Source organism: Anabas testudineus, chromosome 8, assembly GCF_900324465.2.
Source record: "Anabas testudineus chromosome 8, fAnaTes1.2, whole genome shotgun sequence".
Classification (NCBI taxonomy): domain Eukaryota; kingdom Metazoa; phylum Chordata; class Actinopteri; order Anabantiformes; family Anabantidae; genus Anabas; species Anabas testudineus.
The window spans coordinates 16,855,289-16,881,376 of NC_046617.1; the positions used below are offsets into that span (position 1 = coordinate 16,855,289).

The following is a 26,088-nucleotide window of genomic DNA, read 5'->3' on the forward strand; positions in this document are numbered from 1 at the left end:
ATAGATTATTGTCTATCCTGCCGAGCCCCCTCTGCCAATCCTACACCAGACAACGAGGTCAGAACACAAATCAACATAAAACCCCTCAAAATAACAAAAGGGAAAAAGACTCCACCAGAACCCTCTGAGTCCAAAACAGTCCTTGTGGTTTGCATGGCTGCATCTGTTGAGGAATGATTGGGGCAGTTAGCTCTAAAACTGATCCCAGTGCAACCGTTAAAGGCTGTGGGAATGCAGAGGAGGTTACACAGGAAGCCCCATGGCTGATCTGGGAGCTGTCTGAAGGCAGGACAGGCAGGCACTGGGTGCGTGGGTTCGGAGAGGCTAACTGCACGCACACATACTGTACACACAAACACACACGTGAATATCAACACACACAAACATGCAGGCACTAAACTCCACCTGTAAGCCCTCCTCACACTGTAACCTTGTATGTGTGTTGTTAGCAAGTGCAAAGTGTAAAGTTCCTATAATGTGTGTTTGTCTCGGCGCTGTTCCGTTAAATCCGTTCTTCTGCTCCTCAGTGTTTGATCAGCGGGCTCAGTGCACTTCAAGTCCCCTTGATGATGGACACGTCAGCAACTGTGACAGTTCGTTGTTTTTCTCCAGAAGAAACACTCATGATTTTTCCAAACACGGCACAGTGGTTTTTCCTTTGACAGGACACACTCCTCTCCTCACCACACTGGGCAAAGCTAAAGCTGTGAGTTGTTGAGTGTATGGTTTTTGTTCATGTTTCTGTGATGCATAAATGTGTGTGTATGTGTTCTATACTTACTGGGACTAATGCTCCAAACAATGAGTGTGAGGAAAATGCTCTAAAATAACAGCATTTGAATCATTTTAGATTTGGTTCAATTGACCAAAAATTATTAATTATTGTTATTCTAAATGAGTTATTAATATTTTTCACTACGCAAATTATAGAAATTTACTTTGTTATTACTTCTCAATGTCAATGCAACAACTGTTGTCTGGCAGGTTAGTTTGCTTTTATTAAGCAAAGATTTGAACAAGACTTCGTTCAGAGTATTAGATTGTCTCAATATTTTTTGCGTAACATAGTTTTAATTTGAGATTGGACAGAAGAAGAGTGTCAGTGGAAGATCCCATAACAGGTCAATTGGTCCTCAGCAAGTATAGGAGCCTTACTTTAAATGCATGTATGTGTGTGGATTGCCTTTGCAGTGTTGTGTCTCACTGACAAACTGTAAAGTGACCTCTGGCCAGTGAGGTGAGATTAACGTCCATTAGAGATCGTCCGAGCTCTCCATCGTCTCCTGTCCTCTGTCCCTCCTGTCAGAGGCTTCAGATATGATCAAAACAACACAATCTCACAAACCACATCAAAATAGAAAATGAAACTAGAATAGAATAATATAATATTACAAAGACTACAACCCCTGCTTCCCAACTCTGCTCCCTTCAATCAAATCCCCCCATGAATACATTAATAACTGTAATATGTGACAGAGTTCGTCAACCTCTGCACAGTGGCACCTTTAGAATAGAATATTTTTTACTAATAATACAATTACTCGTTGATATCAGAGTATCAAAGCTGTATGGCGGTAAGAAGAGATAGACAGAGGTCTAGTCTCAAAAAGCACCCCGTGCTCTATTTGAGTAAACATCATTAAACACACCACAGGCCTACGGGCCTACACATCCATGTACTGTAAGGTGCCTTAAACGTATCAGTCGAGAATCCGTACGGAGTATAGAGATTAGGGTGCAATTTGAGACTTGATTAGAAATAAAGCAAATGTAAGCACTGGAAGCTGATGGATATGGCATGCATGGTTTGAAAGGTCAATGCTGACATGGCTCATGGATGGCAGTTCTTAATTTAGACTCCTGACAGACCCTCAGGATCCCAGGGGCCCCTGATGTGCTGAGCTACATTGCTACTATGGCTGAATCATTGTACTGCTGGCAAATCCTATGCCAAACGGAGTACTTAGAAGAGCAAACCTATGATCTAAAGCTAACCTGGAGGCCATGATATACAGGAGAGTTCTTGATTAATATTTGGCACCAAGTAATATTAACAATAATATTCTGTTTGATTCTAAAGCTAACGCAAGTAATTCTCAAATGTTAGTCTACTTCTGCTTAACACAATATTTTTTTTATCTGTTATCATTCTGAAAGATATAATCTAACCTAAAGTTTTCCAAAAAAGCAGCTAAAAGCTAATTGTAGCTAACGTGGCCTAACGAGCAGGAGAATACAGTCACTGCTTCTCATCTACCTCTGCTTCTCTTATACATGAAGTATGTAATATCGTTAGTTAGTTAGCTATTCAGCTGGTTTTAAAGTGGTTGTTCCTGCACAAATGTATTTTGCCAGTTCCTCCCGCACTCTCACAACACCCCCCACCCCCCAACAATGTCTCTGCAGCGCTGAGCATAAAAAGCCCTTGTGTGCTCCTGTCCTTTAAAAATTAAAAGCCCTTGCTTGGAGAAGTATTTCTTTCCTTTCACAGCCCATGACAACTGCTGATGTTGTAGTTAACTTGCAAAATTAATATTTACATGTGGAGGACAGCAAGACTGTGGCGATGCACGTTTGTCCCTTTAAGCTCCCATTATGGCAAAACAGACAGGAGATAAAACAGCAGCGTCATAAATTAAACAGTATGACTGAACTTTAAAACATCTTTTATTGTCAGGGTAATAACTGTCAAAGTCGTGGTGCGACTGTAACAGCTTGGTGTTGTTTCACGTTTAGTTTGTACAAAACAGTGCAATGGTGGCTTAGGGAAGAAAAGAGGGAAACAGAAATGTCTTTTTTCCCCTTTGAGTTTCACACTCGCTTGTTTTTCACAGTCTTAGAAAATGTTTGGGAAAAAATGCTCTGAACATTTCTACTGGCTGCTTAAGTTGTCTGTCCACCAGTTGTCCTCTGGCATGCGTTCATACCTTTGCTTTCTATTTTCTGATTTCAAGGCTCCATTTCGCTCGGTCACAACCCTGCCTCTTATGTGTGCATGTACATGCTGATGAGCAGGTGTGATTCATTCAGTCTCCTTAATTCAGGCAACGGGGCAAATTATTTTACTGCCGCAATACCTTTTTGGATCTTATTTTGTGTGTGTTGCAACAGGCAGCAAAATGTATATAAATTAATTAATCCTGTGCCAGCTGTGCCAGTGGTCACACTGGATAGAGATAACCAATTCCTGGGACTTGCACAAAACTGATCATTTGCAAAAATACTAGCACTTAATGTTTGAGAGAGAGCGTGGTAAGGAGTTAAATGGAAATGTAAACAGTCACAGTCAGAACCGTATAGGTGTTTGAAACATGATAGGACTATAACTTTCTGTGCATGTCACAGTCAGGAGATACGTGAAAGCTCTGTTTAGGCTTGTGGGTGTGCACATGTAAATGAGATTAAAAGGAGAAGAGGCCGTGAGTGACAGCTGAATGAATGGAGCACAAATGCTCTGAACAATGCCATTCCATTATTCTATCTGTAAATTGAGTGCCACATAAAAAAATCTGTTCTCAACAGATCCACTCCAGGAGAAGGGAGATGTGAGAAGTGGGCAATCAAAAAGTCCATGTTGTGTTTGTTTAATGTCTTTTTTTTTTTTTTTGCTCTGCCTTAAAGCATGTTCACAGCTCAGTGGTCTCATCTCCACAGTACCCTGAACCAACAACCTCCAGGTAACTTAGCTAGTCTATGAACACCAACAGAACACAGGATCTAAATCTAATCAAGTTTCCCTCAGAGAAAAGGAGATAAAGGGAGAGGGGAGGTGTGCAGAAGGTGGCAGTAGGATGAGTTATGGAGCTACACAGAAAAATGTGGAAGGTGAAAGGTGATAAGTGAAGGCAGACAGACAAATACTTGATAATCTCTTTAGGTTTGAAGTAAAAAAAATAAAGAGAAAACTCATGTGGCTGAAAACAAGAGTAAAGGGAAGCACCAATGATCTAACGTTACCGTCTAAAAGAGACTCATTAGTTTTGTTGATTCACACGTTTTCCACAACAACAGCTGATACAGTCAGTGTATCCATTTATCCATATCAGAACCCACTATCTAGATTTAACAGCTGACTTGGGATCAGAGATAAGGGGATAAACGTTGCCAGGAATGAGCTCAATTCAGTTTCAGTTCAGTCAGTTATGAAGTGGATTTTTCCACTGTTGAATAAAACCAAATAATATGAAGAGTATATATACATAGTATGTATAGAAAAGAATAACTAGTGCCACAAACGTGCTCCCTTAAATGGACAAACTGCATCTTTAATTTAGATTTTGAATTCAGCTGAACTGAAAACGAATCAATCCCTATCCTGAGGTGTCAACTTCCTCACTATAAAATACTTTTGTAATCAGACAACTTGAAGCTCTGAAGCTGTTCCCTGCACTGAGCTAATTCTGCGGAGGATAGAGGTGAAAAGGCAAAAGATCGCACAGTCTCTCACCTCTTCCCTCTTCTCCCTAAGTTCACATTTGTTTTCATTTTTAAGGAGAAGTTGCCCCTGACAGTAAATCACATACGATCTTTGCTTTTAAACTTTCTCTTGAGGTCGGTTTCTTCTGTTAAAAGTCAATTTATGAACATAAATTCATGTCATGAACATAAATTGCAAGTGCCTTCATATATAATGAGTTACACATATTACTACAGTGATGCGTGGTAGTGTGGAGTTGGGAGCAACTTCTCCGTCAAAACTGACCCTGCTACACTCACTGAATCTTTCACAGGGCTCAGGATTCACAGTTCAAAGGCTAAAAGTTCACAGTTCACAGTCGAAGCTATCAGACCCCCTTCCCACCCATAACCCTGTGTGTCCCCTGCTTTCGCTTGCGTTTTCTAATCCTCCTCTTTAATTCTTTGATTCTGCAAACATCTGCAGCCAGCACCTCTCAGACAGGTGTGGTCCTGCGGTTGGGGTCTTTGCTGTAGTCTTTAGTGAGCGTGCTGCTTTGGAGGAACTCCCTCTCGGAGTTGAGCAGCCCACCCATGCCGCTGCCTGGTTTGGTGCCAGCGTTGCCTGGCTCGCGTGGGTTCAGCGTGTACATGGGCATCTCGGATGCAGCAGGCCCTGTATAGCCACCCTTCCCCAGGGGTGAGGCGTCACGGCTGGGGGCCTCAGATGAACGCACACTGGAGCGGCGCCGGAAGCGGTAGCGATAGGAGGGGATGCGGCTGAAGGCGGATTTCTTAATGAGCTCGGTGCGGGACTTGGCCCGTAGCTTGCGATGCTTCTCGATGAACATGTGCACAGCCAGAACACCAACCATTTCTGCCATGATAAAGGAGAGGGCGCCAAAGTAGAATGACCAGCCATAGGAATAGGACTTCTTACTGTCACTCTGGCCTGGGTCCCCCGAGTTAGCGGAGATGTAGACAATAATTCCAATGATGTTACTGAGGCCTGGGGGGGGAAGAGAAGAATGAGAAAGATAATATAAGATGGGAATATGTAGTTGGAGTGACCTACTTCTGACAGATATAATACAATTATTCAAAAAAAGTCTGCAGCCATGCTAACAGGTGCATGGCCAGAGGATGGCCAGGGGTGGCACAGGCCCCTGGTGACAGCATCATAAGCTGAAAGGTATTTGACTTATGACTAAAATTAACTGTAGAACCTCCAGAACTCTGAGAAGTCTGAATTTGAGGCTGAAATCAATCAATAACATTAATAAATACTAATTACTAATGATTTATTATGTCATATGAAGTTGCATTCATGTCTTGTCACACTGTGACTCTGTAGCATTTGCAACTAGGTGGCTAATTGCTGCATGGTGCCACCAAACTGTATATATTTATTGTAATAATTTCACAAGCCTGTTGCATTTTTGGTATCTCTTACAGTAAACACTTTCATTATTTATAAAATATGGTTAATTATGTTATAAAAACTGAGTTTTTAATTTGAGTCATAAACAGATGTACTATTAAAACCCATTCCTGCAAGCTGGTGACTCTATGAGGCTAAATTGTAATGCAACGTGCTCACAATGACACGCTAACATGGTTTAATATTTTATTTTCAGCAGTATAGTAGTAGTAGTATTGTACTACTAGCATTTACTAATTAGCACTTTAGTCAGGTGGTAGACTACCATGTATTATGAGAAAGACATAATGACGGGAAAATGTATAAAGGTGAAAGAAGAGCAGCTAAAGGACAGAAAAAAAAGAGTACAGTCATGGGAGCATGAGTGTGAGCGAGTGGAGCTTGATGGCAATGTTGAAGAGAGTCATTTCACACAGCTGGGCTCTCTTATTCCATATCATTAGTCAGAATACAGTGCTCATGCAGTGTGGTGGAACACACAGAATGAGGACAATTAGCCGGCTGTAATTAACCACACTATTGTGGTAAATAATTACTAATTTAGCTTCATAAATGTATTACAAAACCCAATGGTTCCACACACATCCCACTGTACGGTAATTACAGCCCTTTGTGTCAGGGGTTAGATCACAAGTGTGTGTGTGTGTGTGTGTGTTTATGAGACTATAAGTGTCATCTATGTGACAGATTATGTGTGTGAGTATGCATGTATGTTTACGCTCTCACACCCTCACAGTGTTTCACAGCAACATCATGGTGTTCTTGCTGATTGATTAATCAGCTGCTGTGCTCACAGTGGCTCCTCACACAGGCTCTCGTGTTAGCTTTAGAAGCCTAACTGGCTTCTTCAGCAAATATTTGAGTGTTCCTCTGTTTAATGTGGCTCTACAGCAACACAAGTACAGACGTACAGTACACACACTCACAGACACAAACAGCGCCCACTTCTCTCAATCGTGATGGTTTTTGTATATTGTCACAGTGAATGTGTTCAAACAAATCTGCTATGCTCTTATTTTTGTATTTTCTGTGGATGTTTTAATTACTTTCAAGCTCTTGGGATGATCAGGACATAGAGGCAAAAGAGAAATTCAGTTGTTTTTATAGGTGATGATATGGAGAATGAGACTGTTTCATGTACATTACAATAAAGTTAATTAATATAGTTATTAAATTTAGAATCAATAAAGCTGATGACTGATAAAAACTATACTTTCACCCTCACACACAAACTCTTACCTGCTGAGACGAAGAAGATTCCTGCACTGAGGATGACGTTGTGTCGGCTCCGGTAAAACTCACTGGCAGCCACACAGAGGCCCCCCAGGAACAGAAGGCCCACGCTCATGATCGGGAAGATACTGGAGGCACGCACAGCACCTGTACACACACAAACATAAGCCATCCAGCATTATTAGAGACTAGTACATTAAAAGACAGTTTGGGAGCTTCTTTTAAAAATAAAAATGCACGTTCAAATTTTCATGTAAAGGTAGATTTGTTCGCTGTCATGTGTCAGCCTCTTTAAAATCAAGCTGTTGATAAACAAAACAGAGGATTCATGGAAAAATCACATTTACATTTTTGTTGTCTTCCTGTTTTTGACAATGTATAAAATACCCAACATTTCTGTGCAGTTCTCCGATATGGACACCCTCAAATGCTCTTGAAGCTAAAAGTCAGTGCTTTATGTCATAGTCACTGTTTCATTTTATCCACTGTGCTGGAGGACAGAGCTAAAACACGGCAAAATGTGTCACTTTACATGCACACACAGGCACACCTGGGCCAGTGTGCTGCTACATGCTTGACTGGATCTGAATCCAGAACATATTAAAGCATTCAGAATCCTTGTGAGAGCGAGAGAGCGAGAGAGAGTGAGGGATGTATGTAGAGCGAAAAAATGGACAAAAACCACAACAGATGGAGAGTCGCACTGACACATATGCAAGGCAAAATAATGAATATGAAAGCAAGGCTGCAGTAGGAGTGAAATATTTGTAAGAATCCCATATGTGTTCATGATGTAGTAACATATTGCAAACTGCTTGTCATGCAGAATAGAGCAGTGTGGTATTTTTTAGATATAATTACAATCGGATACGTGTCTGTAGATGCTGCAGAACATTTTTAATATATACCAAAACATTTGCAGCATGACTGACAGCTGCACTGACCACTGGCGTTTTACGGCTGAGCACATATGCCCCGCCTGTGTGGCCCACACCCCTGGGCTGTATGAAATGCCGGTCACTAGGTCCCTGCTCCCCATTGGCTGGCCAGCTCTGAGGCCTGTGAGCTAATTGGCTGCCTCTGGAGATATTACTCTGTGTTCAATGGAGCAATGAAAAATAAGCACAGGCTGAATCCATTTTGTTGTTGTTGTTTTTTTGTTGTTGTTGTTGCTGCTGTTTTCTTGCTCTGTCCATCTTTACTTTGTATTATGTATGAGAAAAAACTGAGATAGAGCTGCCTCTCTTCTTTTTTCCAGTAAACCACTCTCCTATTTACCTTTTGTATCAAGAAATAAGTGTACTCTAGTTCTCATTTTCTCATGGCAGCGTTTTCGTTTCTAATTAGTCTTCTATGTACTTCTTGATAAGACCAAAGCATTAGTTCTCTGCACTAAACCCTGTGTCCACCCTTGTTTCTGCAGCTGAAATCTAAGCAATACATGCAGGACCTCTCACCATCCATCCCTTGTTATCTGTTCTTTTCTCTGATCTGTCCAAAGAGGATTCTTACTCCAGTCAATTCAAGCTCAGAATGGAGGGTTTTGCCCTGTGGGTGGCACAATACGAAGGACCACATGATCATTTCTAAAAGGATTTCATTTACCCCTCCAGAAAGTGTGGGCATTTAAGAAAAAAGAAAGAAATTATAGCTAGAGATATATAGTTTTGTAGTAACCTAATGTCTGTCTCATTCCTGTCAACATTTTAAACAGGAACACCTTGACTGAATTCCTTCTGATTTGGAAGAGGCATCCTCCGACTCGTCCACTTGTACTCAAGAGCTGAGTCCAAGGTCACTGTGACCTCATGTCCATCCCATTCTTCAAGGGGATATCTCAGTCTGGGCAGACATGCACGTGAACTTCAACTTGACTGGTGCGGTAATTATAATTGGACAACAGAAATCAAAATTAAAAAGCTGAAAATAACTGTGAATATTATCATGTGTACGATGTTCATATCAAACTTACGGAGGAGGTATTCAGCAGCATCTGCTTCATAATCAGCATCCTCTGGAAAGTGATCAATCTTCTTACAAACTCCTCTGAATGTTCCTGTAGAGGAGAAAATTGTTGCAACAGTAAGTGAAATATGATTTATTTTGTTTAAACACACATACACACTGGATTTTTACTGATTATGCTGATACTCTGGCTGGGTAATAGCCACTTACTTCAACCGAACCAATCAGATACGTTTTACAAAACAATTTAATAAGAATTTGGTTGGATGGATTTAAGTAGTGTCACAAGAACAAATCTTGTTTGTCAATCATCTTTTTGTGGGAACAAATGGACACGTTTAGCATGTAGACATGAATACAGAAAAGCAGAAAACAGCTCACACACAGAGAGAGAGAGAGAGAGAGAGCGGGAGAGATGACAGATGATGCAGGGCAGAGCTGTAGCCTTCAGGCGATGAGTGGGAAACACTAATGAAAAGCCTTATCACACGCAGCACACACACAAACGACCACGCTGAATAAAAAAAATATGCATTAGTGTTAAAGACAGACATCGAGTGTACACACACATATCAACCAAGCTCATTATACTGATGCATGAACACTATCAATCATGCATGTAAGTAAAAGCTTTCTGTAGATTGTTTACATCAGTGCATGTCACTTGGTGTTTGTGAGCGTGTGTGTGAGTAAGTGTGTGTATTTGTGTTGTATCGACTAGGATGCAGTCTCCCATGAGTGTCAGGCAGAGAGTGACTCATCCTCCTTTGTACAGGTCCTCATCACAACACACACACACAAACACACACACATTTGTGCATGGCACTGGGGGGACACTCATTGACATAATGCATTGTTCTTGTTGTGAGGACCGGCTAAAATGTCTTCACTTTGTAACGATGTCCTCACGCCAATGGTTAAAAATGCACGCTGGTCCTCACAATGATAGCCACACACACACGTCTCTTTATGTGCATGCATGTGAGAGTGTGTTTTTAAGAGTGAGCACGACCCTACTGTATGTGTGCACACTGCATGCAGCGTCTTTCCTTCCCATCATTCAGACCCATTCACACATGGTCAACACCACAGGGGAGATAGTCGGGGGGGGTTGTGGTGGCATGAGGAGGGATGAAGGGGAAGAGGAGAGAAAGGGAGATGAAGGAGGAAAGAGGATGAAAAGAGGAAGTTCTGGTTGAAAGAGGCTTGGTGGTAAAACGGCACAGGAGAATTAGAGAGAATTGGGAGTATAGAGGCTGGCGCTGAACAAATGAACGACTCAGCCTAATTGCTTATTTGCATATGAAGAGGTTCCTTCCAGTACCCACACTCAGAAAATCACTCAAATTGATTCATCCAGCTCATGTGCTCAGGGATAGTAACTAACCTCTGACTGAGACAGACAAAAAGATGTTTGTATAGTCTTTGATATCTAGATTTATTAAAGTAATACTGTGTCAAATGTTCATATGAATTAAAGTTTCTTGCACAAAAAAATACACAACTAAATGAGGAAGACACACAAGCACATGCATAATATCACCGCTGCTGACGCACACCATCTTAAAGCTGTAATCCTCATCATTTTATATCCAAGGTCACAAAAGAAAAAGGAAAGGAAATTTAATTTCTGGAGATTCGATTCTTTCACTATGAAATATGATTTTCCTTGTTGAAATAAAATACAAACACTTAAGTAACACAGGGCACAACAACTAATAAGATGCTGGTGTGAGTGGAGGGAGGGCAAGGCTACAGAAAAAAGGTCAGTGCAGACTGAAATCAGAAAGGCTTTCCAGTGCAAAAGAAATAATACAAAGGGATGATGAAACCCAACTAATATGAAATATTGATTGAGCTTTACTGCTCCTTTGTAGTAATATCTGTGTAATATTATAACATTTATCATTATCATGACCTTTGAGTGTGAGGAGCATCTTTATCTACTCACATGTAATGTTCAAACATTTTATATTTGAGTCTTTTTTAATCAAAGACACATTATAAAATGTTCCCTTTTTGATCAAACTGGCAACGCTCCCTTAAAAAAACAGAACATCTGTCATCGTCTGTCTCTCCATACTTTTCAACTTCCCTTCTCTGTGGCACTCAGCTCTAATCGCAGAGACGTCTACCAACAAAACAAATCTTTAAAAACAGTTTTCATTTGTTGGGGACTATTTTCAGGTGAGGATTAATACACATTTGTTTCTGCTGTCAGCACAATGGTGTATGTGGGATTTAATTAAAATAAACTGCAGTGCCCATGGTCACTGTAATGAAGGAGCAAGTCAGCCAGTCCAATAATGCTACTCAGTGATGTGTTTTTAATAGTTCTAATGGGGTAATAAACTATGCCAGGGTTTAGCCACACAGACAGTACTTATTACTGGGATCAATACATATATTCTTGGTTTGGGCTTTTTATGGGATTTGTTGACAAAAAGAAACAAACAGAATGCTGCTGCTTTAACCCGTAATGTGAACAGTGGAGCCTTAACTCTTCCTGTTGGACGCATCAAGGAGTAAAACATCCTCAGTCAGTGCTCTGCCGTCTGTCTAGTAGCCGGTAAATTAATTATACTTCCTGCTTCTTAAATCAAAGGATTTATATTGAACCATTCTGACCTATAGAGCATCAAATGGCCTGATGTAATGAAATATCAAGAAGGGGGATGTGCACACACACACACACACACTCTCTCATGAACATAATGTGCGGCTGCTTTTTTGTCTTCCACTGGCTGAAAATGAAAAATCACAACTGAATAAAATATACTGAACGTCTTCATTAATATACATTCCTGCGTTACTGGATCCGATGATGTCACAGTATTATTTTCTGGAAAATAACGGCGGTCAGCTAAAAGTAATCCAAACACAACATGCACACTGGGAGAGTCATTAAGACTGGTGTGTCGGACCTCTGGGTCAGCGTGCTCATCAAGATGATGTGTGAGTAACAAACAGCACACTGGGAATCTTTCAAACTATCAGATCCCAGCACACACAAACACGTCACCAGAGTTTAGTTTAGCAAAAATACATAAATACAGTTAAAGTCCTACAATTAATCAACACATGAAAATTTCAAATTTGATTCAAGGCTGCTGTTAGTACCTTACACGCCTATGGATGATAATTAAAACAAATTATGAGCCAAACAGCACAAAATGACTAATGACTGGACAGAACACATATCAAAAATGTTTTTTTCTGCATTTCCTGTCATTCTTCTAGTGAGTTTTACATTTAGGTTCTATTGCAACACACGTGTTTATCATGCGTCACAAGCAGCCGATAATCTCTTTATAGAGAAACCAGCGCAACAACCCACACAAACCCATTGTACAAAATACTTTAGGTACATTCAGTGTTCTGTGTTAATATAGAGAAGCATGGATACATGTAAAAACCAGTGTAAGGCTCTTATGTGGAGGGTGAAGAGAGCCTCCAACACATTTGGGTTTAACAAAGTTACTGTAATAATCAGACTCACTTATATGAAGTGAAAATCAATTACAGTGCTGCTTCATAATAGTTATAATAACTCATAATAACTTTCATGATTAAACATAAAAAAGTTGAGAAATGATTTCAGTGGCCATTTGGACTCAGTCTTTCTAATTCCAAAATAATCTTGCCTGATCAGACAGAGATTATAAAATAATAGGACTATTTGTTCAGTGTGCCTGATATATTTTCAGCTGTTGAATTTAAATTGCTTTATCAGATGGATATCTATGTACTCTAAACATATATTATAACTACATTTTTCCATCCAACTATTGTCACGCGGCTCTTTTGTGTTATTATGTATGCCTACGTATAAAGTCCTGCATGTGTGTGCACAGGCATTCAAGCCTGTGTGTACCTGCCTGTGTGGGTTGATGGTGGATAATTGTGTCTGTGCAAAGACGCAAGCACACATTTGCTGTTGGCGTCTTTGTTCAGTGTAATTAACAGCAAAGTAATGCACACACACACATAAGAAACAAAACAGCATACATGTACACATGAACTACTTTTTTTTCCCTATACACAGAGGGAGCATCTTTCAGGAGACATTTGCCTCACAAAGGTCAGCGAGGCCCGAGGGCTGCTGCAACCACAGTCATAGCAAAGTATTATGGGACACGGCAAATGGGGAATTGAATCTAGTGTGCCCATGACTGTCTGCCTGTGTGTGCCTGTATGTTTTATCTCATGTCGTGTGGTCTACGTTTGCCCCTGGGTCTACTTCACTGCTGCTGTCACACATACATAGAAGCATGGGTGTTCCCTCTTGTGTGCTGTAAAATCCTGCTCCTCCTCCATGCTGTGATAGTTAAAATAATAAGAAAATACTTTAAGCTATGCAATGTTTACTGCCAACATGCCTTTTCCAAGCACATGGAGACAGCAGGGTTATATCCTCTGTGTTTGAAAAGGCTCTTAAAGTTGTCCACACACACACACAAATGCACACATCTTCAAAATTATGCATGAAAACAGTCGTACAGCAAGTCCAAGGGCTAACAGATGAGTCGTAGAGGAGAAACACTTTCCATTTCACTGATGCCTGACTAACTGCTGGCTGTTCGTGAGAGTGCAGAGATACAAACACACTTTTATTATTTAGCTTTAGCCCATATTTCACTTTCTGTTCTCATTCCTCCTTTTCACTCTCCTTTGTCTTTTTTCCACCCATTGCCCTGTTGCTCCATATGTTTTATTTAACTTCACTTAGCTCTTTTTGTCCACAGTTCCTTATTTATGATGATTCTTTATTCTGTACTTAAATATTCAACAAAATCCAGGACAGCTATTACAATACAAGTGTCACATATGGTTTAAATCTTTACGAACAGAGCCAGTGTTGTGTTGATCAAGAGCACAGTACCAGAACCTCATATCAAAGGCGGACGACTCTGAGCGCCAACCACTCGTTATGTTTTTAAATGAAACACAAACGTCTGCCTACTGCATTAACTAGTCCTGTTCATGGAAGAAGATTAGTGCGGTATGCATGCTAAACAGTAAAAACATTCCACTTGCCTCAAAACAAGGTTAAAAAGGAGATAAACACAAACAGCACAGTGTGCCCAGATGTCCCCACGACTGTGACAAGCTGGTCATGAGTTGCCAGCTGATTGTCCTTGATCTCTCTCCCACACACCACACTTGATGTACAGTGTGTACAAGTGAATTTCAGAAACACTGTAACTCACACTAAATTACAAGGCGATTGCACGAGCCACAAACAAATTAGGCAACAATAATGAACCAATACTGAAGCACTGATTAAATTTAAATTAGCAAACATTATTAGTGAGTAAATTCTGAAATATTTGACTGACATGAGAGCAGAGATTATTTTTGCTCGCAGTTTGAGGGATAGTTGGAAAACAAGCTGCACAGTGGGGAGCATAGTAAGCACCAGTTTATGAAACCCCTGGACTTCACTACCCTGAATTATAAGAGGAAAATGGTGAACATTGACAGCTATCATAACCAAATACTAGTAAAGAATGAATTGCTTTTAGTGTTTTCTAGCATGTACCTGCAGTAAAACACAGTGAGAAGCCCACAGGTGTTCACAGCAACACATCCTCCACACTAAATAACAAAACAGGCCATTTATCAGTATTCTCTAAGAAGACTACATCTGCTTATGGATCTGACACTGCTTCAAGCTGGACCAATTCAAATTCACAACCAAAGTGAATACAGCTATCCTGAGAGATTACAAAATACAAAATAGTACAACATTTCCAGTCCTCTTATTGAGACATTCTACTCAGATGCCAGTGTCACAACATGACTTCTTCCTTTTTCCTTTGTGACAGTCGTTTTTCTGGTGAGAGCGGACTCATTCACAGGTGAGCTTTCCCAAATCAGACGGTGCGTGGTCCTAAATCAGCACGAGTGACCTGCCTCAAACTTGCATTCAGAACATAGAAAACAGAAGAGGAGGGAGTGAACATTTGAGAGGAAAGTTGAAAAGCAGAGCAAATTGGACTGCTTGTTTCCTCCGACCGCCTCTGACAGCTCATTGTGGGTGACTGTGCCTCTTCCCCTCTCTCTTTCGTTGCCACTACCTCTCTCGCTCTCTCTGATTACCTCTTTCCAGGCGAAGGAGAGAGAAGATGGGAGAGAGGAAAAGAGGGAGAGAGAGAGAGGAAGAGGCTAGTTTCCACGGTGATGGCTGATGAAAGAAAACGAGACAGGTTCTGCTTGGTTGCACACCTCTCCTCTCTCTCTTCTTTCCCCCTTTTCACTCTGTTATTCCTCAAATCCACCCCTGCTCCTCCTCCCTCTCTGTCTGTCTCTCATTCTTTAAAAACATATATCTGTTCCTCTTTCAGATTTTCACCCCTCTTTTGCTCTAGCTCATTTCCCAGACATTCATTCTTCCTGTTCCAGTCTCCCCTTCATCTTCTCGCACCGTTATCCGTGCTTGTCTCCAGGTTTTTTCTGCACAACACAAATATAACGCCCAAACAGTAAATCCTTTTTTAACCTCTATTTTCAAAACCATACACATTGATATGTTTTCACGAAAGCCCTCAATCCTTTGGAAAGACTTCCTACATTAACTCGGCCGCAGGACTTTGCTTTCATCCATCCACAAGAGCATCAGTTGTTGATGATGCTGGATGACACTATTTTTCATTTATTTAATTTATTCTTTCATATTTTTGATACCTGCCTTGCACAGGCAGGTGTCGTCCTGTTGAAACAGGGAAGAATCATCCTCAAATGGCTGCTGCAAAGTTGGAATGTTTCCCTGTTTTCAGTCTTTCAAGTTAAGCTAACTAATTGGCTGTAGCCTTATGTGTAACGGACAGATATGAGTCTGCAGTATTGATCTGCCAACAGCCACTGTATGTCTGTAGACACATTTTTACCCTCCCTGTTTATTCTTGAATTCACAGACGATCATTTAGTCAGCCCTCTCTGCCTCTATCTATTACTTATCCTCTCCCTAACCCTCCTCTTACCCCTCGGTCCCTCTCCGCCAGCGGATCGTTTTTATCTCAGACACAGTCAAACACCCCCATATTTAATTAATACCAATCTCCCTATGCAGTGACCTCCTTTTTCACTCTGTCCTTCATTCCTTACTCTCTTTCTTCATCACCTCCTTCCTGCTGCAGCCACCTGGTTGGTCATTTTCTCCCCATCCCTGTTTAAAAGCATCTTCCGTCTCTCTATTACCATGCCATCATTTAGATCCCCGGTAGGGTCAAACACTCCCCTGAGATTCACCTGAAACCGAAGCCATGCACAAATCATCCATCACTTTTCCCCCCACTGCTCCTCTCTGCTTCTCTCCCCAGTTTCATTCATGCACGTTGTTGTTTCTCTTCATTCATGCTCCGTCTGCTGGATGCCCCCTCCATGCTTCTCTCCTCATTTCCGGACTTTGTCGTGCTCAATTATCACAGTGGAACCTTAGCACCTTAGTACTTTTACAAAAACACAAACATGCAAGAAATCCCAATCTGACTCATATTTGTTATTACATTTAGTTATTGATCAGTTCTGATGTGAACTGACAAAGACATTGAGCAGTTGAAAACAAATGGTTTACTGTGAAAAACGACGCTGTTGTTCACTTACTAGCTTGAAGCTTACAACAGATAAAGTGTGCCAATGTAAAATGTGCTGCCTGGTTTATGCTGCATAGGTTGCATACATGATGTTTCTCCTCACCCATTCCACCTCTCATTCACTCACTCCCTAATGTCGGGTAAAGTACAAGCCACATGTTCACCATTCAGCGACATCCATTTGCTGTCAGTTTGTGAGGCCTCGATGAATTATAAAGCTGTGACCAGCAGGCACCCAGGAATAAGTGGAGTGGGTAAAGGATGGGTGGAATGAGAAAAGAGATACCGTAAGAGAATGTATCCTCTTTAGTTTCGATGTGTGCACATACAGTTTGTGTCGGTGTGTGCATGCACTGACATTGTGCTGACATTGTGTTAAGTTAGTGTACTGCTCCCATAGCTGTGCTTATTTTCTAGCCTCACTCAGAATTTGTCAGTTTCTTGCATCTAATCACAAGTGTGTGTTATGTGTGCATGTGTGTGTGTGTGTGTTTGTAAATGAGAGTGTGCATTCAATAAAGCGTTATACCTGCACCATCTGGCCCTGTAATAGCCTTCTATGCCCCCCAGAATGAGGTGGTTATGTCTGGCTGCATCCGACACACAAACACAGATCACACACACTCCTACTAGAGGCAATGTATCTCGTGTCCCTGTGCATACATCTCCTCTTTCTATGGTGAAACTTTTCAGAGGCAAATTGTTTATTGTAAATTATGAGCCAAGTCATAATTAAACACAAACGAGCAATAATGGCCCCACACAGGTGACTCTTTATCATTGTATGCGCTCTTTAAAGGCCTGATATCAGTTTTATCTTGGTGTGTTCAGCAGCATGTTTGACGCAAAGTACAGAATCAGGAGAAATCCACTAACTACAGGTGAAGTCCATCTTCAAACACAAAATGTCAGCATGATAGAGAGTCCCCCTGCAAACCACATATTTTGCATCATCCTCAAAATCCATCCAACCAGTTAACCATGTTGCAGTGAACATATTTGGCTCTACAGTGTGAACAGCTGCGACCTCCACTAAACTGTAGCTGTTCCAGAAGGTGACCACATATCAGTAAAGACTTGTTCATATCCAACTCTGAACCTTTTGTAGATTTCCAATTTTAAAATAGTGTTACAGCATCTCTGCTTCATTTCTAATTCCACAGAAAAGGCCATCAGGCAAAGTTGGAAGAGACAACAGAGACGACAACATGCAGCCAAGGTCAAAACCCAGACTCAAATACATGACACATATAAAACACACATATCTCGTCCACATTGTGTTTATTATGTACACACTGTGTTAAGTATTTTAACCTTATTTGGGTTTCACCTGGACTTCCATCCTGTCTGTTATGAGGAGATCTGATTCAGGAGCGTTTGCATAAATCGACAGGTCCCTCTGAACAGATGCACCCACGTTAGGCCAATTACTCTTTGTTTTTCTTGCTCTAATAACAACAGGGTGACAACATCGCTTCACAGGAACAAATTCCTAACAACGCTCTAAGTCCCAGCAACAGTGTGCAGATCCAGGTACTTGTTAGTGGTGCAGCTGACTGGCTAATAACAGTGCCAGCTGCCTGTGTTTGGGCTTTATTTGTACCTTAAGCTATGCAGTGTGACGACAACCAAACGAGAGCTGTTTTACTGTGTTGCTCTGTTGTGCAGCAGAGGAAGGGATGTGAGCATGAAGTGAAGGAAGGGCAGCTTCTTAAACACTGGGTAACAGGGATTACAGGGCTGTGACAGTCGCAGGGAAATACGTGCGCTCACAGTGAGCCAAGCTCCTCTGGTGGTGGATACACACTGTGCGTTATGAGTGCGTGCGTGTGTGTGTGTGTGTGTGCGTGTGGAGCGGCAGGGAAGGGGACACACACACACACACATGTCCACACACAGAATTAAACAAACACACGCACACGCGCAGACGTGCTCATGGACGCGCAGCAGCAGCAGCAGTCCGACTGATCACGTACCTTCCAGACAGCAGGTTCGCCAGAGGCCGGAGTGCGTCATCACCTCCTCGTTCTTGCGGCTCGTGTCGTTGTCGCCGCTGCTCTTCACGCGGCAGACCCCGCGCGAGTACAGCCAGTAGTCGGTGCCGACGGCGATGGTCATGAGGCTGAAGGCGGCGAACGCGCCCACCGTTGTCACGAGCATCTGGACGCCGCGGTCACACATCAGCATCCTCATACAGGCGACCCCTAGGTGTCTGAGTCCTCCCCCCCTCTTCGAGAGACCCCCTCGATCTGCTCTCCGGTGCCCGGGGGAGACGACTTGTGCACAGATCAACCACTTGGCTGCACAGTCAAGAGGCTCGCAAAGGGCGGGAAGGTGGGAGGGCGGCACGTCACTTTCTCGCGCATCAAAAACCGGTTTTCACCACCACCACCACCCTCGCGCGCACACACGCACGCGCGTGCACACGCCGTCGGTTTCACCGGCACCACCGGTTCCGTCCCCGGCCGCCCGACGCTGCCCTCAGTCAGTCAGAGCGCCACATCCCGCCGCTCGGCCCCCGCTGCGTCTCCGTCTACTCCGTCTGTTCGTCCCGGGGCTCCGTCGGAGCCGGTTCCCCACCAGTCACCGGACAGATCTTCTTCTCTGCTCCGCTTGTCTCTCCCTGCTCTGCTCTGCTCTGCTCTGCTCTGCTCTGCTCCCTTCTTCTCTTCTTCTCTTCTCAACTTCTGCTGCTGTTTTTTCCAAATCAGCCCGTTTCTTAATCTGTTTAACAGCCAAGATCTGCGTAGGGGGACTCCATCTTTAAAGCAACAATAAACGGGGTTAGTTTGTTTTATTCACTGCTGTAACCACACAGCCTTTGTCAAGAGAGCACATTTTACATTTGTTTCTACTAAAGCATCATCATTTAGGCGGATCGCCGCTAACTCACCGCTGGATCTCCTGACCGGTTCAAGGATCTCCTCCTTCGATGGCTCCCTCACAGCAGCCTCAGCATAAGAGGCGGTGCAGAGGCGATTTGTGTTTTTGTTGCTCAATTACGGAATGAATGGACGAATGAACAAAGCCTACGCGTCAGATCCGTCATGTGTTTTCCACGCCAGCTGTTGACTCACTGACATGTTTCCAGGAGCGCAGGCTGCAGAAACTCGTCCACAGACGCAGTCGCTAATAAAAAAACGAGTTTTGCCACAGATCGTCTGCAGCTGTGGTGTTTAAGTTGAACTGGCTTTAAAGGTGGATCCAACAAGGAGACGCAGGAGTAATCAGATGTCTTCTCTCTGTTTTTCGTGGAGAAACCGGCCGATTAGACGCTGGCTGGAGGAGCCTGCAGGACAGTTACACCCGCCTGGGTTTGCTCCAGAGAAACGTGCCCGTTGGTACAAATGAAAAAAATGACGGCCGTCGCCTCCTCCTCCTCCTCCTCCTCCTCCTCTTCGTCTTCCTCCTCCTCCTCTCCGTCCAACCAACACAAACTAAAACTAACCGCGCGTCTCCTCAAACTCCGCCTGAGGCTGCACTGCTCTGCTCGGATTGGCTCAGTGGATGACAGCGCCCGTCAGGAGCCAATCAGGTGCCGTCACTGCTGTCTGTCCCGCCTACCGCCGCAACGCTGTCACTATAAAGCATGAGGAGCTCCAAACCAGAAAGAGGAGCGCGTTTAGAGTTTCTGTGTGAAAGGATCGGCCCTTATTATTCACTTATAACACTATACTATACTCACTGTACCGGGCTATATCAGCTCAAACGTGCTAGAGTGTAGAGTGTTTATTTTCGTCTGAACTCAGTGCGTGCGTAAAGCGGTGCGTAAAGTTTCAGCCTTTACGCACCGCTTGTGCGGAGCTGTCCGTGGTTCTGAAAGTGCGTCGGGACGCGCCGAGGAGCTGTCCGTGGTGCTGCATCGTTTCTCCTCCGATCTCTTATTCTCCGCCTGCCCCCCCCCCCCCACCTCCACTGCACCGTACTGATTAGTTATAGAAAAAGAGAGAGAGAGATAGAGAGAGAGGGAGAGAGAGAGATCGGCAAGTGATGCGTAAAGAATCGCACCCGGGAGAGAAGCAGCTCAGTTCACTTAACTACAGCGACGTGCGTGTGCGTGTGTGTCTATGTTGCCACTGTAGGCCCGGTTATGCCAGTGTCCACACGACTCCTTAAAGCGTGTGCACATGTGAGCATTAGTACGTATTGTGTGAGTTGTTTGAGTAGCGATGAATGGAAAAGTGTCCTCCTCAGTTGAGACCAGTGTAAATGACAGGATGACGAGTTATGAGATATGAGTTATTCACACATTTGTTACTTGAATATGTTTAATACTGATAAACTTTTCTTCCTCTCTGAGCATATTTATTCATTAATAAGAATCAATGAGTATGGATGGTTTGCAGTGTCCAGTGTGCACATACACACCCACATGCACATATATAAGACAAGACAAGATAAATTCTCTATTTCTCTTCTGTGCATGTTTGACAATTAGACAAAAGGTAGAGGAACAGTGATGCTTAATGAAGTGGTTAAGTAGCAGCATTTAGAATAACTACAGCTTTTCAAAGAGTCATAACTTACTACAACTGATGAATGTGTTGAACTGACTCAACAAAGAAGCGAACAGAGGAGTTTAAGCTAAAAACAAACAGAGCAAGAACAAGAAAAGTGAGAGAAAGCAAAAGAAGGATTACAGATAAATGCATGAACAGATCAACAGAGAGCAGTGACAGGTCCTATCATCCTTCTCACTTGCTATGCCAGTGTGTGTCCGTGTCTCACGCACACACACAGACGCTCTGGCACGCCAAGGGTGTCCGAGACCCGTGCTGCCTGCGTTATCTCACAAGGAGACTCATTAACATAGAAATGACTTCAGGAAAAGAAGTACAGCGTTTCACCTCTGGCGTGAGACAGGAGGGAGGAGGAGCGACAGCACGGGAGGTGAAGAGAGAGGAAGACGAGGGGAAGAAGGAGAAGAGTGAGACTGTGGTGGAAGGGTGAGAAGAGTGGAGAGATAGAAGAAGAAAGGATGAGTAGAGGTATTGATGAAGGCAATGAAGGAGAAAAGGACAAATGAAGAAGATGAAGTGAGGAGGGAGAAGAAGGAAAGAAGAAAACAAATATAGGAAACGTCTCCATGAAAATATGCTTATATATCATGAATTTATGTTGACATACATTTTGAGGAAATCAATCAGTGCCTGGCAGCGCTCTAGTAGCTTAATGATGAGTAAACGCAGCATCTCTGGTTTGAGTCTGGCTGGGGAACTTTGTTGCATGTCACACCCTCTTTCCTGCAAAGCTATGAATTAAAGGCTAAATGCTGAAAAGAAATAACAAAGTGTAATAAATTATTGTTCATAAAAACACGAGTAGGTCTGTAGATGAATAAAAGGTGAAACAGGAAGCTGTGTATGCACACGTTACATGACTGTTAAAACACACCTGCCATGGCAACTTGAATGAAAATCTGTGTCCATGATATTTTTTTTTTCTGTTGAAGTCTATAAAGTTAAATCTCATCTATTTTAAGTTTAAAGTTCAACCAGGTTGAACTTTAAACTCACCAACTGGCATGTTGTGCTGCATGCGTGATGCATGGGCACTCCCATACAATTACATCACTGTTGTTGCTAAGCAAAAGGGTGGAGAGGGGTCAAGAGCAAGAACAGGAGGAAAAGCATCAGCTCAAAACCATCAGTGTTTCATGTTTGTTCATTCTCCCTCTCTCTCTCTCTGGCGGAGGACTGCGGGGTTTCTGCTCAGTGAGCTGGAACCTTCTCACGCCTCTGGCCGGTGCTCAGAGACTGGGAGGAGGAGGGGATGCAAGACAAGTGGAAGAAGTTAGTTGAAACTGAAAACCACAGAGAAAACATACAGTGAAAAATAAACTATTTGGAGAAAGAGAGAGAGAGAGAGGAGTTCGAGGAGCACAATGACTGACAGCACAGATATACTGCAGAGAGTGAGCTAGGCAGGTGGAGACAGTTTAAAGACGTGTCAATGAGATTAAAACAAACTTTTGTATATATGACCTCCTTTATTATTTCTCTGTGTTTGTATATTCAGTGCTTTTCTATGCTTATGCACAGTTTGGGTGTGTATGTGTATGCATGCATGTGTGCGAGTATCTGTGCTTGATCGTGTTTTAGCATATGGGAATGACTCCAAGGCAGAGAGAGCACATATGGCAATGTGGCACGATTCTGGCATGATAATAACATGTCAGAACTGTGATTTATGACTTATAGTACACGTCCACAGACACGGTTTATGAAGTTATCTCTTCTTATTCTAGCTACACATTTCCTTATCCTGTATTTATAGCTGAAAAAGAAGAAAATTGCAAACGGAGGGTTGACTTGATCAGCATGTACTGTCAAAACAGCAGTAGCGAAGTAATAATGTGAGTTTGTAGTGCTCTAATGTGTAAAAGAGGACATTCTGAGGTCAGTGTTTATGTAAAGGCCTCTCTAATAAACCAGACAGCAGTATACATGCAGGGATAAACTGTATGTTTGCTAATGAAAATGTGTACAGGGCTGCATGAGAGAGCGAGTGTGAGACTAAGAGAGAGAGAAAGTGAGCGAGAAAGAAAGATAGTGGGAAATAAATCCAATAAGCTCCTCCGTCATGCTCCCCTCTCGAGTGTTTTTAAGATCCATTGAATTAAATAAATAAGAGATTCTTTGCCTTTTGTCAGTTTCCCCTTTTCATCTTTCCCTCCAGTGTGCTGCAGTGCCCTGCTGTCGTTAACGTCAGCCCCCTCTCCCCTTCATCCTTTACTGTCCATCTGCAGCAGCTAGCGTCTGTGCTAGCTAGTTAACCACACAATCAATGCAGAGCCCCATAAACATGGCAAACATTGATAACCTATCTAATTAAATGTTTGTTGTTAAGTAGTTTAGGGGATTTGGAGGTTGCTGGGAGAACTTTGCTGTTAGTCTTTCCAGAACCAAGAACCTAAGAGCAAAAAGTGATGGTTTAAACATAATTAAACATAAGTTGTAACTTCATCACATGTTCAAATAACTGTCTTACTTTCTACCGTAGCATTAGCATCACCTTCATGGCCAAGGTGTCACAACTAACTGTGATTCACTGCATTATTTTCATTGTGTTGCTTTTTCCATTAACCTCCTACCATATCAGACCAGACCTTTTATAATAACAATAATAATAACAAACATCCCACATTTAAGAACCTTTACGCTGTTTGTAAAATGAATAAGCTGGAAATAAAAAAGAAGCTAACATTAGCACATATCTCCAGCTAGCTACAGTTGATAAAAATCAGCCAACGACAGTCAATATACAGAAAAATACTGATTATTACCAGCTACCAATGAAAAGTTCTTCTGTCTGAAGTGAAGACTGTCAGTGCTGTGGCTGTAATAAAAGCCCAAATACAATGCAACACTGAAATTACAGAAGAAAGTTAATGAGCTGAAACATGACAGGAAATGAGGCAGTATGTGAACTTTCAACGTTTTTATTCAACAATTAAAAACATCACAATACACATTTTCTTAAACTATCTCACAAAACACATTTTTATTCTTTTTTGTTCTCTACATGTAAAGTTTGTCATTTATCTCCAAATTATTGGTAAGCTACTTGTTTTTACACATAAGCCTGGCTGAAATCAAAGCAGAAATAAATTTAAATGGTTGCCATCAAGATTAGAATTTAAAGATTTTAATGGTACAATACTAGCTGATCAAATTTCAAGTGTAGAGTCAAGTAGAAAGAGATTAGAAGAACTAAAAGTAACAGAAAACAGACAAAATAGAGACAAAAGAGAGCGGGTCAAAGAGAGTTGGACAGAAGATAGGCGAAGAAGAAAGATGGAGAAATGGTGGAGAGGAGTAAAGGTCAACAAAAAAAGAAATTAGCAAAGAGAGAGACAGTGGGGAAGCTGAGTGGGAGAGGAAGAAGGGAAGACGAAGAGGGAAAGGTCAGAAGAAAAGTAAAATGACAGATGGAAAGGCGTAATCAAAGCAAAGGTCAGAAGGAAAGAGAGGAAAGGAAGGAGGACACGTTTAGGCCAATACATGCATGAAAGGTGTTGAAGTGTTAAACAGGTACGTTTGATGCAAAATGTCATATTTTGGTTATTACAGACGTTTTTCTGCTCTATCTTTATATTTTCTACTGCAAGTCTTTTGCAACTATATATATATATATATATATATATATATATATATATATATACACAACCCTAAACACAACACTTTCTCTTTGTATAAATGCAACAATGGAAATGGAAGACTCTTACCTCTTTAGACTCGAAAAATATTTATATATGTACAAATAAAGCAGAATATGGCCTCTGTACTGTATAACATTTAATAAATAGGTAACAACAAAATAAGACATATTGTTATAATAAACCCTAATGAAGTAATTATCACACACCAGTCCATCAATAAACACTTATTATAATATAAAACCATATCATATGGAACAAGAAATGAAAGAGAAAGAGAGATCTGCACATGCATGCATAGTATAATACCTTGTAGTCCTGATCTGGATTTTTTTTAAACACCAAACATAACCATAAAATGGCTGATGATAATGTCAAAATGGAGCTTAGCATTGAAAAAAAAAACTATTTTTCATACAAGTGTCACTATAAATGTGCATCAGTTTTCATTTCATAACTCTAACTCTAAGTTTGAGAGTGTGGTCAAGCGTGTACATGTTCTGTAGGAGAGGCTGTTGGCTTCTGTCTCTGCCAGAATAGGGAGATATTTTATAAGATTTAAAGAATGACTTATAATAAAGTTTACTGTACATGTCTGGGTAACATACAGTTACACACTCATACATTCACTTAACCTCACATCCACACGCAGGGGGGCACAGCTTTTGAGTGCTATTGAATGCTTCAGGGTCTACTTTTCCCACAAGAACACGTGGGAACAAGAGTAGTAATGGTTAACATGAGGAGATATTTACACCATTGACCTGAGCATTATACAACTCTATGCTTGAGAAAAGGCCAACGCAAATGATAATTTACACAGTTTACATTACACAACCCCTGAAAAAAAAAACACAACACGACTGCAGAGTCAAATCCAAAGGTAAAAGTCTTGAAAAGAGTTTGTGCGTCAGTGTGTGATTGTTTCTATATCTACATTGTGTACAATGGATGCATATGTACTGTATATTATGAGCATTAGGGGTCTGTGACTATAAGGGAAAGGGAAACATCAAGGACTGTGTAATGGACCTACAGTATATATCTTGTGTGCCTCCAGGAGCGAACGTTTCACAGTCATAGTCCGCCTTGTTACACAATTCCAGCCCACAGTCATGAATTGGACTGTATGGATGTGTGTGTAGGTGTGCGTGTGTGTACAGTACACAATTGTTGGTAATGTAATGTGTTTTCAAGGCAGATTTTCAGAATTTGAAAGAACTGCCTTTATCCAACGAAGCCTTGTAAATCACACACATACACGCACACGTGATCATACATATATTTTAACATACAGTCTA

The 26,088-nt window shown here is 41.8% G+C and overlaps 1 protein-coding gene across 1 annotated transcript; it reads right to left on the bottom strand.

Moving 5' to 3' along the window:
* Nucleotides 1-4,825: 4,825 nt before the first annotated feature.
* cacng3b (calcium channel, voltage-dependent, gamma subunit 3b) lies at nucleotides 4,826-19,153 on the bottom strand. Its single transcript, XM_026356272.1, has 4 exons — nucleotides 18,606-19,153; nucleotides 9,042-9,125; nucleotides 7,076-7,216; nucleotides 4,826-5,404 (listed from the first exon to the last, which is right to left on the bottom strand). Exons 1-4 carry the CDS (start codon nucleotides 18,820-18,822, stop codon nucleotides 4,893-4,895), a joined length of 954 nt encoding a protein of 317 aa, XP_026212057.1. The 5' UTR covers nucleotides 18,823-19,153; the 3' UTR covers nucleotides 4,826-4,892.
* Nucleotides 19,154-26,088: the final 6,935 nt, after the last annotated feature.

Excerpts from the sequence above, each read along its gene's own strand:
- cacng3b (XM_026356272.1), bottom strand. The coding sequence starts at position 18,822 with ATGAGGATGCTGATGTGTGACCGCGGCGTCCAGATGCTCGTGACAACG. Across the intron at positions 7,217-9,041 it reads TGCTGCTGAATACCTCCTCC|GTGCTGTGCGTGCCTCCAGT; the intron begins GTAAGTTTGATA and ends GTGTGTGTACAG. Across the intron at positions 5,405-7,075 it reads AATCTTCTTCGTCTCAGCAG|GCCTCAGTAACATCATTGGA; the intron begins GTAAGAGTTTGT and ends TTCCCCCCCCAG.